This window comes from Rhopalosiphum padi, chromosome 2, assembly GCF_020882245.1.
Source record: "Rhopalosiphum padi isolate XX-2018 chromosome 2, ASM2088224v1, whole genome shotgun sequence".
In the NCBI taxonomy this organism is placed as follows: domain Eukaryota; kingdom Metazoa; phylum Arthropoda; class Insecta; order Hemiptera; family Aphididae; genus Rhopalosiphum; species Rhopalosiphum padi.
The window spans coordinates 61,798,550-61,813,870 of record NC_083598.1 but is presented as its reverse complement, the minus strand read 5'-3'; the positions used below and the strand labels follow the sequence as shown (position 1 = coordinate 61,813,870).

Genomic DNA, 15,321 nt, shown 5'->3' with positions numbered 1-15,321 from the left:
TATTTTTACAGATTAATATATTGTGTTTTTAATCATTAATTAATCAAACACATTTTAATAGTTATACATTTCTAGAAAATTATTAAAAGTAATTAAAAAAAAGTATTAAATAAGTATAATAATTCCAATGTATAAAATTCAGCCATTCTATTATGCGGGTAAAAAGGCAATTCGTCCAAACGTAGACTGTCCCACGTTTGTGTTCAATATTAATCGACGGTAATAACTATAAATCAATTGTTATAATATAATCATATCGCTCAAAAACTAAAAATGTATAATTTAGGTAGTGTATTTAGCGTATTGCTAGTGTATCATTTGAACGTGTACGAAGATGCACAGTTTATTAGTTTATTTTATTTATAAATACGTTTAGAAACCTGCGATTTAGAATGTTCGTAGAGCAGGGCCGTATTACCGCTTAGACTGTTTAGGCTAAAGCCTAGGGCGGAAAATTTCAACGGTCGAAACGAAATAGCTTTTTTTTTAGGTGGTAAATTTATTTCAGCCTATGGGCGGCAAAAACCTTAATCCGGCCCTGAGTCTACTAAAGTACTGCAAGTATTAATTAGGTATAGCCAATTGCGTAGCAATAAGGGTATGGGTGTATGGCGAAGTGTTCCTATGAAAGTAGTATATTTATTCTATCTTCAAAACGACCGTTTTTTCATTATACATTGACACATTGTACATATTACAATATATGCCAAATTGTTCCATGAGTGTCCCATTAATTATTATTATTAACGTATACATTACTTACATTTTTCGATTTTTCTAATTATTAAAAATACACTTTTTTCCAAAATTACTATGGGCGCTAATGATTCTTCCTCCACTACTATTATTAATATGCTATACAAGTCTCAAAAAAACCTTACTCTCTTAAAAATACATACAATAATTTTTTTCAACGTCAACAGGTGGCTATGTTTATGAATTATTAATAAAATAATTGATATTGTATAGTAACTATGTATAGCTAATAACGCCTGTATTAGCTAAAATTATCAAATATAATAAATAAATTTAATAATAATTAACAATACGTTATGTGTGTATATCATATTACTCGGCTTGTCCGGCGCACTGTACAGACAATTTGACTACATCTAAGACATTATTAATGATAAAATATAATATTATTATAATGTCTAATCGAGGTTTTTCAACATACTATCTGCAGCTTTTTTAACTCTACACTCGGTGTAAGTTTACCGTTAGCCACTAGGATAAAATAATATATAGCTAGCTTAATGAATATTTCTAGTTGAAAGTCTTTCGAAAAAGAATGTTATATGTAATAATATTTTTGTTTGAAGATTTAAATCGTTTAAACATTTTATAAGTTTTAAAAAAAATAACTATCGTGTGGCGAATATACCATATTTTAGGGAAATTTCAACTAATTGCAACTTTCATTATTGCAGGCAGCAGCCGGGTAGGTTAACAATGTACATAGGTAACTGTGTAAAATATAACAATAGTATAATATGTTGTAATTGTTGTATGTATGTGTTGCATCCACTTGGTGGAATTGTCTATTTCATGAACTGCATAACTTTTCGTGGAATGGATAGTACAATTTCATATCGTGTAATTATTGTTTTCATCAAATAGCCATCCACTCGGTGAAACAAAATGTAATGTACAATTATTATATAATCATAACATTGTATTGCCATTGGTTGTAATAATACAAAAATCATGTACCTACCTATCACAATATTTATATTATTATTATCAATATTATATAATAATATGAATATTGTGATGATGATATAATATGGCTTATGTATTATTGCAACCAATGGCAGTATAATTTTATAATATTATAATTATATAATTGTAATATTACATTTTGTTAATATAATATTATAATATTTTGTTTCACCAAGTGGATGGTCATTCGATGAAAAAAATTACACGACATGAAATTCAACTGCCGGGTAGGTTAATAATATGTATAGGTAACTGTGTAAAATGTAATATGTATATGTTGTAAGTGTATAATATAATTTATATTAATACATGATATAGATGACTGTAAATCAGTCAGTGCGCTGATTGAGTGACGTATTGGTACACTCAAAACCATATTATATTATATCGTTTTGGTGCGTATAATGTATAGCCGCCCGACGATTCACCATTCGTCTTGGTGTGTAATTCGCATTGCCGTCGCATATTATAATATTATACCGGTCGTTCGTGCGTCGACCTGGTGTGTTATTGGTTGCGCATCAGTTTCGTTTTGAACATCTATGGTTTAATTCACTATTACCGGACGACGCATCACATCGAAATCGCTCAATATCATTACGTATAACAAGTCGTCGAATAGGACGACTGACACACGTGGAGAAAATTTTGCAATAAGTAAACTACTCATGTCGGTATAAGTCAACTACGCGCGTTATTCGGCCACCCGAACGTTAACGACACCGCTCCAACTACAGTACCCAGTGCCGTGTCGAGGTTTAATACCACCGGAGCGCACATATTTTGCCACCTCATAACCTCCCCTCCCACACACACACACACACACATTACAAATCATTAAAAAAAACTGGTATAATATAAATTAATGCAGTAAATATACTTTGTCACATCATTACTTTTTGGACAAAAAATCGGTGTTGAGCGCAAATATTTATCATTTAAATTACCTGTATAATCGATTACAAATATAATACCTATAATTAAATCAATCATATAAAATATAATTTATATTATGTTTATTTGCAATGGAAACTAATAAAAACGATTTAAGCTACAAAAAATATGCTGTAACGGCTATAATGCTGTCAAGATCAACATATAAATTAATTTCCATGTGTAGACTGTTTGATCATTTCAAAACATGTCTAATATATTAAATTTAAAGCACTATGATAAATTAATACAATTTAACATACCTAACAACAAAAAATTATTAAATTTTATTCTAAAAAATAATATAAAATATAAACCGTAGAAATAAATAATAGTACTATGTATACAATATACTTTTAAGACACGATCATAGATAATTTTTTACTCTCTTCAATACAGAAAAAGAATATTGTAATTTGTAGTATGACAAAAAACTTTCTACTGTCCATAATAATATAGCGATAATTCTGTTATTTGTAAATGATTTTTAAAAATAAATTAATAATTCACCACAACTGGAAAAATGAAAATGCGTACTTGCGTAGCCTAATTATATCACTCGTTCTTGTATTTTCACGAATTCACAATAATGTGGGCTCGTCGATACTTATCATGAACTATTTAATGTTAATAGTTTAATAAACATTACTACAATAACTGTACGTCAATCCACTCAAACCTCGTCCATCGAGTTTCGACTGCGTATGTCATCGTATGTGTACGAGTAGGTATTGAATTCATTTTAATTTAACTTATTATTATCTCTGTATAATATGTTTCATATATTTTAATATTTATAAAATGTTTAATCGCAGATACAGATATTTATATATTACGAAAAAACAAAAAAAAATGTATGAAAAATCCGTACACGAATGCAACTTATGAAATATTTTAAAATTTGCGCTGGGGGCAAATGTCCACTTTGCCCCCCGTCAAACACGCCTTTGACAGCACCAAATATTACGGTGATAGCGACACGTTACGACAGCAGCGGAGATTTTTCACAGGTCAGCGTTGCGGTGGTCAACGGCAATCGCAATCAAATTACCGGCCGGTGAGGCAAGTGCCCGATTGATATGTATATTGTATACACAGCGTTCCGAGCGCATGCCGATGTCGATGCAAACAATTAATGTGCTCCGTTTAGTCCGTGACACGATGTCAGTGATGTGTCACCACAGTATTTTGATGTATAATAAATAATTATATTATCGTCACCACGGCCACAGTCAATATTATATACACATTATACACATTATACATAATATATATATTATATGGATCTCGTCCCGTACCGACGTGCCACCACAACTAGACGTCGTCGCAGCACTCAAACACGTGCCGATCATCGTTTGAGTGTTTCCGTAATCCGGTATCACTCGATATATGTATTTTTTTTATTTTCATTTTACCAATGTCTTGTCGACACGTCTCCGACACCGACATTGTATTCTTGTACGGTCGCGAAATACCATTTGCGATTTGAATCGACTGCTTTATCGGTCATTGCCGTATTATTTTTATGCAATATGCATTCCCGATTGCGTTCGGCCGTCTTGCGACGCGTAAACGTCGTACACCGGGAAGTTTTTATTTTTTACGCGCGTCCGAGTGTGCCACCGCTTCATGGCGACCTCTACTCGACGTTTAAACGCTTTAGTACGTTTTTGATGTTTTTATCATAGTTTTCCGGCTGTTCCATAGACGCCCGCCAACTTTTCTACCGTTTATTGTTTTTACCTACGTGCAATGCAGTACAGTCTCTAACTATACTGTTTTCCATAACGTTTCGTGTCTACAAAGCCGTCGCTCGCATTGTTACGTAACGATTAATTGTCGAGCTTTCGTAAATCAGTAACGATTTCCATAACAGCTATTGGTGCAGCATCGTTGTTTACTCCAGTAACGCTAGCCACCGTGCAGGGGCGCCATTTGGGGTATCGCAGGGTAATTGGTGGCCCTATTTTTTCCTATAGGCTATAACATATTTATAACTATATGGGTTAACCGGAATAGTTTTGGAATCGTAACCCAACTTACCCAACTCGATTACGATAAAATGTGCGTCATAATTTGATGAATTGTGTAAAAAGCATGGTATGAAATTCGGTATTTGAAGCTTAAGGTTGCAGGTATTACACAATGTTTACCTGAATTTGCTCGATAAATGACAGTGATCTCTCACTTGAGCTGATTCTTCTTCGTTGGTCATTATGATGCGTTTTTTTATTTTATCAAGCAAATCTTGAACTTAATCTTGAGATTAAAATAATAGGAAAATTATAACAAAATAAATTTTCTGTCATGAGAAAAATATTAAAAATGTGTTATCTGTAGTTTATATTTGATAACAAGATAACCAATGATAATGTGTATTGCAGGTTGCCTATATTGCTTAACTAATAAATGTTTCTAGGATGATTTGGGGGATCAGTGTACTGCTTGTTGTTGTCTTTATAAAAGTCGTATGTTTTTACATGTAAATTTAAGGGGAGGATACTTAGAACATATAATTCTTACCTACTTGTATGATTATTTACTTATTCAATTTTAATGTTAATTTTGTTATATCAATGGTTATATTAAAAAAAAATTTTTTTGTATATTTATAAAAAAAAGTTCTACTTTTCAATAACTGATTTTCAAAAACATCCCATTAAAAAAAAAATAAAATAAAAAAATACCACATACGTCCCTGTACGAAATCATCGATAATATTATTATCGCTGACTAATAATAACAGTGAGACAATAAATTCGATTTCATTGATGTTGGCTGATTCGTAGTCTGCAGATATTTTAAAACAAATTCTTCTTGTATAGTGTTTGACGTCTAAACTGTGAATTGCAAATGAACTAAATTCGAGTTTTGTGTTTTGTCGAACACTGTCTCTCTGAAGACGAGTAGGTAGTAGGTACAACGTTGTTTATTAATTATTACTAGCCAGTACCTTCAGTGTGCGCATCACGCGCATCACAACTAGCATTTTTTAAACGGCAACAGGTGTTTTCAATGCTAAATTCGGATAAATCAAATTTTTTTAAGTCCTTTTAACTATGGCTCTAAAACCAAAATTGACTGAATGGAAACGAACAAATGTTTTTATTTAAATCATTGAATTTTTTGATGACTATCCTATGATTTGACAAATTTCTGTGCGATTTTGTTTATTTATTTCACTCATAATAATATGTTTATAGACATTAAATAAATTATTTTTAAGACTTTATTTGACTTGAAATATACGTTTACCTCAAGTTTTGTTGTATGTAAGTTCTATGAATAGTGTAAACAAATTGACACAACTTGCAACATTTATTGTAATTACTAATTTCTATTAATCATTTAAAATATCAATTAATATTTATTACCAATAACTATCTATCTTACAAATTGTTCAAAATTTAGCAAATTCATAGCTTTTTTTACACGAAGTTATAACGAAGTGTTTTTGATGTGATAATTATGTTCACGAATACATAATATTACAATCTTACGTAGTTCGTAATAATAATATTTGTACAACTCTTCTGTTATCAGGCATTCAGGCCATGACTTATCATATTATCACAGAATATTCTGTGGTATCAGTCCATGCCGGATTTTTTGATTATGTTGTTTATTTTATTTTTTTAAATTTCGTTCTACTTGATTTTTATGCTTGCGAAGTCGTGATTGTTGAACTGTTCAGATATTTACCATATTAATTATAATATCATTATTATTGATATTATTTATTTAAGTTCTCGTCATAGTCCCGTGCGCTATTCGATCCTCGATCATGTCGTCGAACCTCCCGCTAACGGTTGAAAAACTTTTGACAGCGTTGGACTGCATGTTGGTCGATGGTTTTGATATACAAGATAAAACGTTGCTGGAAAAACTTTTGACAAGCTTGCAGGACGCTGGTAAGTAGCTTGCCGTTTATAAATATATTTTGGTGGCGCAAGTGACTTAGTACACATGTCGAGTTAATATTAATGTTTTTAGATGATTTGCTGAAAACAGTACCAATCAACACTCACTGTAAATGGTTTGCCAGCGTTTTGAATTTGTATCAGAATCAAACTCCAGTGTCTAGAAATGCTTTGATACATCTGTATGCTTTTTCCCTTAAATACTTGGCCATATTGGTGAAACATGCCGATGGCTTGGTCACACTCATCGAGACGGGTACTCTCCAATCAATGATTAATCAGCTAGACGTTGGATCTGATCTCAAAGAGTCTTCAATTTTTAATGCCTACATGTTGTTGTTGCAAACATTGAATACTCATAAACGAGGTCTTGAATATGTTTTCCAAGAAGGTAATCCTTAATTTAAGTAAAGTAAAAGTGAAATCTGTTCTAGTAAACATCTATACATAACAAACTCTTCTCTTAATAGATAAAATATTTAAGTCCTGGCAAAAAAATAAGTATTCTAATGTATTTTGACTTCTCTATAGTGGTCCCTTTCTGTTTTGTACATAGACAGTTTTATATCTCCCTGTTACCTTAATAATAGACAATAATTTTTGTTCAAACTCAAATATAATTGCATGTATAATATGTATTTTGTACATATTATGCAACAGTCACCAGTCACGAAAATGTAGTGCAAAATTTATTACATGTCAAGGCATGGATTACAATTGATTAAAAATTAAATATTTCTATGATGCCGATAACAATAATGTTAATTGTATATATTTATAATAATTATGTAGCTATGATGTTTAATTAATTATTTATGTTTGCGTGTACCTATTTTATGCAATATGTATTAATATTTACTTTTGGATTTTTTCATGTAAATAAAATATTTTCATTAAATATATTGTATGCGAGGTTGACTAAAAAAAGGTTAGGTAAAGGTTCCATACTTATTGTCCGTTAGAAACAAGTTTTGTTCTTTTATTACTTATAGTTAATACTTAATTAAATTATAAACCTATTAATGTGAGAATATAAACAAAATTTACTTAAATTATTTATAGCTAAAAAATAATTCAATAACAAAATTGAACAATGGTACATATTTTACTTAATACGGTTTTGTTTGTTTATTTATTAATGTAGTTAACTGTGTTTTTACATTTTTAGGTTTATGGAAAATGATCCTTTTTGCTATTCGTGGATTAATTGTACCAGCAAAATATGTTGAAATTCAATCTAGTCAATATATTGCCGATTTAATTTATAAATCATTTGATTATGAAATGGCACATTATTGTGAACCTCTTCTTAAAGAGTTATTTTACAGCTTAAATTCAGTTGATGATCTAATTGCCAATGATCAAGATATAAAACATTTTTTTGCCTATAACGTTTATGTGAAAACGTTAATTTTATCTTTAGAAAAATTCATTGGAACTAAATATGAATCCGATGTTGTCCAAAACATAATTAATAAATTTTCTTTATCAGATGTGTTAGTGAATATTCAAAGATTATTAAATGTGAATTCAATCCTATTAAAAAACTACATGACATTACATTTGATATTTGACTGTCTTACTGTTTGGCATCATTCTGACTTAGAATATGTATTAAAATTGATTTTTTCCCATATGAATATGCCAAAAAACATACATTCATATAAACAAATTAACAACTTATTTACACAAGTAATAAGATATGCAAATATTAGTAATGCACAATTAGCAACTAACACAATATTTGAAAAGGAATTAATTATTGGCCAGGTAAATAAATATCTTATTCTTAAGACTTTTAAATCTATTAATATATTTTTATTTTTATTATTTGTGTTAATAGTTGATACCATTAAATAAATGCACTGATTGGCTTCAATGTTCTAAGTATGAAAAGTTAAAATATGATAGAAGTTGTATAATTGAATCCAAATATATTTTAAATTATTGCAATAATTATAATTGTATGTTAAATGAAGTGGCTATTTCTTCTATACTCAACATTGTAGACATTGTTCATATACTCAAACAGGTAAATCTAGTTACTTTAATATTAATATTTATTTTAAACTTGAGAAATAATACAGTCGTAAAAAAAATAAAGCTATTTCAGTTTTAGTTAAAACATTTTTTTTTGTAAAAATACATTTTAGTGCTTAATAATAAATCCAATAGTCCAAAATATATATACATTTTAAGTATTTAAACAAACCATGATATACATGCTTAATTTAAGTGTTAATAAAAAAAAAAAATTAAAAGTGTAGGACTTTTATATCCTAGTCCAATCGATACAAAAAAAACTAGGTTTAATTTAACTTACCCTTGTAGAATTAAGTATAACAATTTTAATATCCTGGGATTCTACCATAGTTATTTTCAGTAAGGCCAGTATTTCTTTATATGAAATTAAAATAAAATAAATATAGGAATGAAATTACCATGAAATTATATCTTCATAATAGAAAGTTTAAGATTCAATTAAACTACTATACCCTGTTCAGGTTAAGAGTGCCCAGTCACTTAACAAAACCAGTTTTGTTCGCGCATGTATTTGTTACGGGGAGCGCTTTGGTGTACTAATGCATGTTTATACATAGTGACTCCGATAATTTACGACGGCGGTCATATAATGCCGACCAATCACAGGGCGTCTGATCTCGCCCGAGGAGTCTCACAGTTGTCGGTGGCTCAGTATGCATGCACAAGTTTGGGCATTCTTAACCTGAATAGGGTATACCATTGATTATAATTTGTTAATGATATTTGTATAAAAATCTTAAATATTTTTGTGTACTTTATAATTTAAAGGTGTCATTGGATTATTTAGTCATTTTTTTTTCAACATTAACTGAACAGTTTTTGAATTCTGATAATTGGTTAGAAGAGAATCAAGATCGAAATTCAATTTATTACAAATTTTTAGAAATATTATCGTGCATATTTATATGTTGGGCAAAAGTAATAGAGTGTAAATTATTTACTGAAATTACCACACAAAATGTATTATTTGTGCCACTTGTACAGAGCCATAGTCAGTTTTTTCATAAATCTTACCATAATTCTACTCTCTTGCAGGTAAAGTAATTAATTAAATATATATATATTATATATGTGTATATTACAGTGAATGTCTGCAGTTAGTTAATGCTGACAAATTAAAAAAAAAGAAAAGATAATATATAAATTGAATTATTATTATTAAATAATATTATATATAATATATTAATTTAAATTAGATTTATAATTTTACAAAATTGTTTGATTACTTATTTACATGAGCGATTGATATCAAATTGCCTTTGTACACTGTAAACTGATTTATTGTAAATATAAAAAAAAATGTTAGTTGTTATGCAAATCAATTGATTCAATACAATGTAATATGTATAACTGCGATGAATGACAACAGCATACTAAATAACAGTATAATAAGGCCTTTATCAAGATAAAATATTATAAAAGTTGTTGGGTAAGGTATTAAATATTTTATAAAAATTATCTACTTATGCAGTATCTAATATTGTATAGGCAGTAGGCTTACTTTGTATTATTATTGTACTTTCCCATTATCCCAAGATTACATTAAAATTAAATTAAATTGGATGTACAAACATTCACTAATGAATGTTTACAATCACTATAATTTGAATCAATATGTCGACATAATGACATTCACCAATCATTTTGGTGTAGGCAGTATTCACCAATTACAGACATTCACAGTAAATATATAAATAATATCTAAATTCTTATAATATTATAATTCATCTATATGTGTTTACAGAATGGTTTAAAATTAATTAGTACTGCATTAAATAAAATGGGCAAAGGAAATGTACTATGTACAGATAATTTGGCAGATTTTAGTACACTGTGTACTACACTCAATAATTTACTATTGGATACCAGACCAGAAATTCGTGATAGTTGTTTGCAGTGTATTAGAAGCATAGTAAATGCTTCTAAGCACAGTTCTGGTAAGTTAAATTAACGATGTTACCATTGTTATTATGTAATAAGATTTTATGTTTATTTTAATCAGGGAATTGTTTTATCAAACTCATCTTGGAAAAAAATATGTCAATATCTGTTATAAATACTCTTAAACATGACAATGATCCATTTGTAAGATCTAAAGCTCTTGAATGTTTAGAAGAAATGGTTTCTGTGTCAGAAATTTGGGAAATGTCTTTAAAAGATTCAGATTTACTAGTAAGTGTATAATTATAAATTATAATTTATTATTAATATTTTTATTAAGTGATCATTGTTTTTTATATTATTTAGGCACATTGTTTAAACTTAATGCAATGTGAATCTGAAGGTATCATTAGACGACAAATAGTAAAACTCATCACTGCATTGTTTGTGTATAACGAGCTCAGGTATTTCTTATATTCATATAATAGAAACAATTTATTTAGTGCTTATTATATATTAAGGAATAAAATTAATGTCATTTTGTTATTTCAAACACTATTCATAGAGCCTGGTATTATTGTGATGACTAGTATTCATCATTAACTAATAAATGATTATAAGTATGAGTGGACCAACTGGTCAATTACATTAATATTTAAATATGATAGGTAGTTAAAGTGTAGAATAATATTGAAAGAAATTGATGGAATGAACAAAACAATCTCTGAGATATATTATATTGTATAAAAACACAAAATGAATAGTTTGTTTTAGAATAAAATTAATAAAATTTTTCTTTATTATATAATGAAAACATTAAAAATTATTAATAATTGATTGTTAATATGTAGTTCATAGTTAAATTTGTATATAATATTCATATGATGATATTATTTTTATATTATTAATTTCCAGTGATAATCTATTTAACGAAATATGCATTGTAATGGTACATGTAAGTATCAAAGATCCACTTTGGGAAGTAAAAACATTTACTTATGATTTTTGGGATTCTGTTATTGATAAAATTGTCAGAGAATCTTGTAAAAAAAATGACTCTGAAAAACTAAATGACAGTCTTGTCAAATTAAGTGCAACAGGCTGCTTACATGTGAGTTGATTTATTAAACATTTTTTTTTTTAATTTGCATTCAAATCAATATGTTTTGATACTTTATATTTTTATATTAATAATATACATTTTATAATTTAGGTTCTTTACATTGCATTGAAAGAAGAATATGATTTGGTAGTACAAAAAAAAGCAATAAATGTAACAAAAGAATTGCTTACTTATATAAGTTCTACTCATAATATGTATGGCTTAAATTTGAAACTAAAACTTGAACCTGAAAATTGTCTGCATAATATTATTGATGGAAGCGTAGAAAATGGTTTTGGTTCCAAGCAAAAAAAACTTAGACAAGTTGATTCATCTAATAGGATTTTAAATTCTATTACTACAACTAATGACTGTGAATTATTGCCAAGTCTAAAGTCATTTAACCTTTGTAGTATTTATCCGAATGATATTTGTCTTCGTCAGAAAACTGATGACTATTTAAAGATAAATGATTTTTGTAATTTTACTTGTCATTATGATTTTAATGAATGTGATGCTAAAACACAATGGGTTATATCAACAAGGTCAGGTTTAGATTCAATGTTGGATGACATAATTGGTCAATCACAAAATTGCTTCATTGAAGGAGCTGATCTTTTAGATTGCCAATAATTATGTTTTATCTCATATTACTTTAAACTAGAGTTGGGCGAATACTCAAAAGCAGTTAAGTATTCAAAAGCTATCTAGTACTTAATAAGGGGATAAGTATTCGAATAAGTACTCAAAAATTGTAATACAAGTAGTCGAGTCGAGTACTTGAACTCGATTTAAAATTTTTTTCAAAGTCGAGTACTCGCCCAACTCTACTGTAAACCTATTATACTATTATATTATTGCATATTATGGTTTAGGATGTTATCATTATTATGATTATGTTTTTAATTTTTGTTTCCTATTTTCTCCTTTAAATGTATGAATATTTATTAGAATTTTTATTTGAAATTACATAAATAAGATTAATATTATTATTTTTTATTTTATGTATAGTTTTTAACAATAAACTTATATATTGTCTTCATTATATTATTTATATCGTATTAAATATAAAAATCAATTTTTTCAAAGATAATAAAATTGATTTTTAGATAAAGTTTGTTTTAAAAACTATTCAATTTATAAATATTTAATTAATTAAATAATTGTAATCATGACTTAAAAAAATAATCTAATAATTAAACCACATAGGTAATATTTTTTTATTTTTTTAAGACAATGTTATTATAATTTTTTTTATTTGTTATACTTATTGTAAACTAATTAAAATATGAACATATATACATTTCTTTCAATTGTTATATTATTAAAACAAAGTTTTTATCTAATTTAAATTTCATAATCTAGGTTATGTTTTTGAAATAAAATTGTAGCTATTTTTTTAACATGCGGTCTACTACCATTGTGTGTACTACTTAACTATATACAGTCAAAACTCTTTATAACAAAACTCTTTTCAAAGAAAAACTCTATATAACGTAAACATTAAATAATAATGGTTGGTTTATTGCTTTATAACCCATTAGTCAATTTATTCTCTATAACGTATAGTCACTCTCAATAACGAAACAATATTTTATATTTCATAACACAATTTACCTGTTAAGTATTATAAATTATAAAAATAATTAGCAAAAATTCCGAAATTTCCAAGATCGATTACATTCTTTCATTATTTACTTTTAATATTGTAATAATACCATTATTATCGATATTGAATATATTCATTTTATTATCGACGTAATTTCTAACAAAAATTTTGTTTTTTTAAACCCTCTCTAGTACGAAAATTCTCTTTAACGAAAGAAATCTATTGGTCCCTTCAGATTCGTTATAAAAAGTTTTCACTGTATATATATATCTATATTCTATAGTAAACGGTCTATCGTCTACCAATGTTTTTTGTTCTATCATAGCAAAGATATCTAAATCATGGCCATTGTGTTATTATTTATTTTTATACTAAATTAGAAATATTTTAAATTTATTCTGATATGAAATTATGCAGTCTGGATTTGGGCAAATAATAGACTTTGAAAACAATTTTGAGTCGAGTTCGAATGTTTTATTGAAAAATATTAAAAACTATAAATATCTCTGATATTTCTTATAAAAATAACCTAAGGAATAATAATAAGAAGAACGTCCATTGTTAGAATTTATAAAAATAGATTGTTATTAAATATTTTTAATTCAATGATACCTAATAAAAAATTAAGAGAATTTCGAATTTTTTCTATACCTACTTATTACGGTAATAACCTACCAAATAATACTTAACTTATATTTGTCCATAATAGAACCCTGAAATTTCACTGTATTCTGAAAATATTCTAGTACTTGTGCAATTTAAAATAATTTAGAAATTTTGAGTTCTAGGAACCTTTATAGTTTTTAAATACGTATCAAACACGAGTACCTACTAACCAGTGTCCGAGTTCTCGCTTATTTTTGAATACTTAATCTCTTATTATCGAATATCGAGTACTCCATAGCTTTTAAATACTCGACCATTTTCGAGTAGGTAGGTACTCGACTGCTTTTAAATACTCAATCGCTTTTGAGTATTCGACTTTACAACTCAACTCGACTAGAAAAAAATAATATTCTCCCAATTATAAAAAATCACTAAATTATTATGTGTATAAAGTATAATGTGTTAAACACTTAAATCATCCTAAGTTAGGTTAAGTAATAATAATTTTAATAAGTATATAAAAAAATAGAAATTAAATAATTTAATTAAGTATACCTATTATTCGGTATGACGGTATCAGTAAATAAGAACTGCAAATTTCTTCGTCTTATTCCAAACATATTAATGAAATCCTGAATGAAAGTATCCTTGTTTGCGTTAACTCTTTCACGATGAAGGCTCATCATACACAACTGCTTCTGTAGTCGAGCAAAGCCACGTTTTTACTCGTCTTAGTGTACTGAACGATCTTTCTATTGTGCACGTTGTCGGAGGCAGTGATATAAAAATATTAAGTATTCAAAAAAATTGCAGGATAATATTCCAATAAATCAACAAACGATGCCTCTAAAAAATATGGAAGTGACACAACTGAGATCTGAGAATACCTAGTACCTACTTGTGTCTAGGTCATAGGCGGTGATTGGGGGGGGGGGGGCTTAGCCGGCCGGACGTCGGACTTATTTTACAACAACTGCCAAAATCTTGGAACTTTACAAAATATTTTTTTCCCCGAAATTTAATCAATATAATAATATTATTACAACATATTATACCTACTATAGTAGCGACGGATTGAAAAATGTAATAACTCATCAATATTATACATTGAAAAAGATATCAATATCAGTATTGAGAACATTTTTAATATATTTGCTAATCAAAATAGGTTTATTTTACTAAAATAATAAAATATTTATTGTATTATAAATTAATGATTTTAAAGTATATATTATGTAGTTAGTAATGCGTATTTAAAAGGTTTTCTTTTTAGTTGGTAATTATTAGTTGGTTATTTAGTATAGTTAACGTGTATTGGAGGTAATACAGTGGACGCCGTTTATAAGATTCACTTTGGGACCAGCACGAAGTGAGTCTTATAACCGAATGAATGTTATAGGCGAAGTGGGGAAAAAATTGAATTACATATTTATGAATTTTATTTTACTATATATTTTGCTTTAATTTTAATTTACTTTAATACATATAATATTACATATTGCATA

General features: G+C 27.9%; 1 protein-coding gene across 1 annotated transcript; it reads left to right on the top strand.

Annotated features, from left to right (window-relative positions):
• The first annotated feature begins 6,264 nt into the window (after positions 1-6,264).
• Positions 6,265-12,585, top strand: LOC132920516 (uncharacterized). The gene is made up of 10 exons (XM_060982968.1): positions 6,265-6,566; positions 6,649-6,966; positions 7,744-8,345; positions 8,419-8,607; positions 9,387-9,653; positions 10,363-10,555; positions 10,621-10,790; positions 10,866-10,963; positions 11,415-11,610; positions 11,713-12,585. Exons 1-10 carry the CDS (start codon positions 6,440-6,442, stop codon positions 12,232-12,234), a joined length of 2,682 nt encoding a protein of 893 aa, XP_060838951.1. The 5' UTR covers positions 6,265-6,439; the 3' UTR covers positions 12,235-12,585.
• Positions 12,586-15,321: the final 2,736 nt, after the last annotated feature.

Coding starts and splice junctions, on each gene's coding strand:
- LOC132920516 (XM_060982968.1), top strand. CDS start 6,440: ATGTCGTCGAACCTCCCGCTAACGGTTGAAAAACTTTTGACAGCGTTG. Junction 8,608..9,386: donor TTGTTCATATACTCAAACAG/GTAAATCTAGTT, acceptor TATAATTTAAAG/GTGTCATTGGATTATTTAGT. Junction 10,791..10,865: donor TAAAAGATTCAGATTTACTA/GTAAGTGTATAA, acceptor TATATTATTTAG/GCACATTGTTTAAACTTAAT.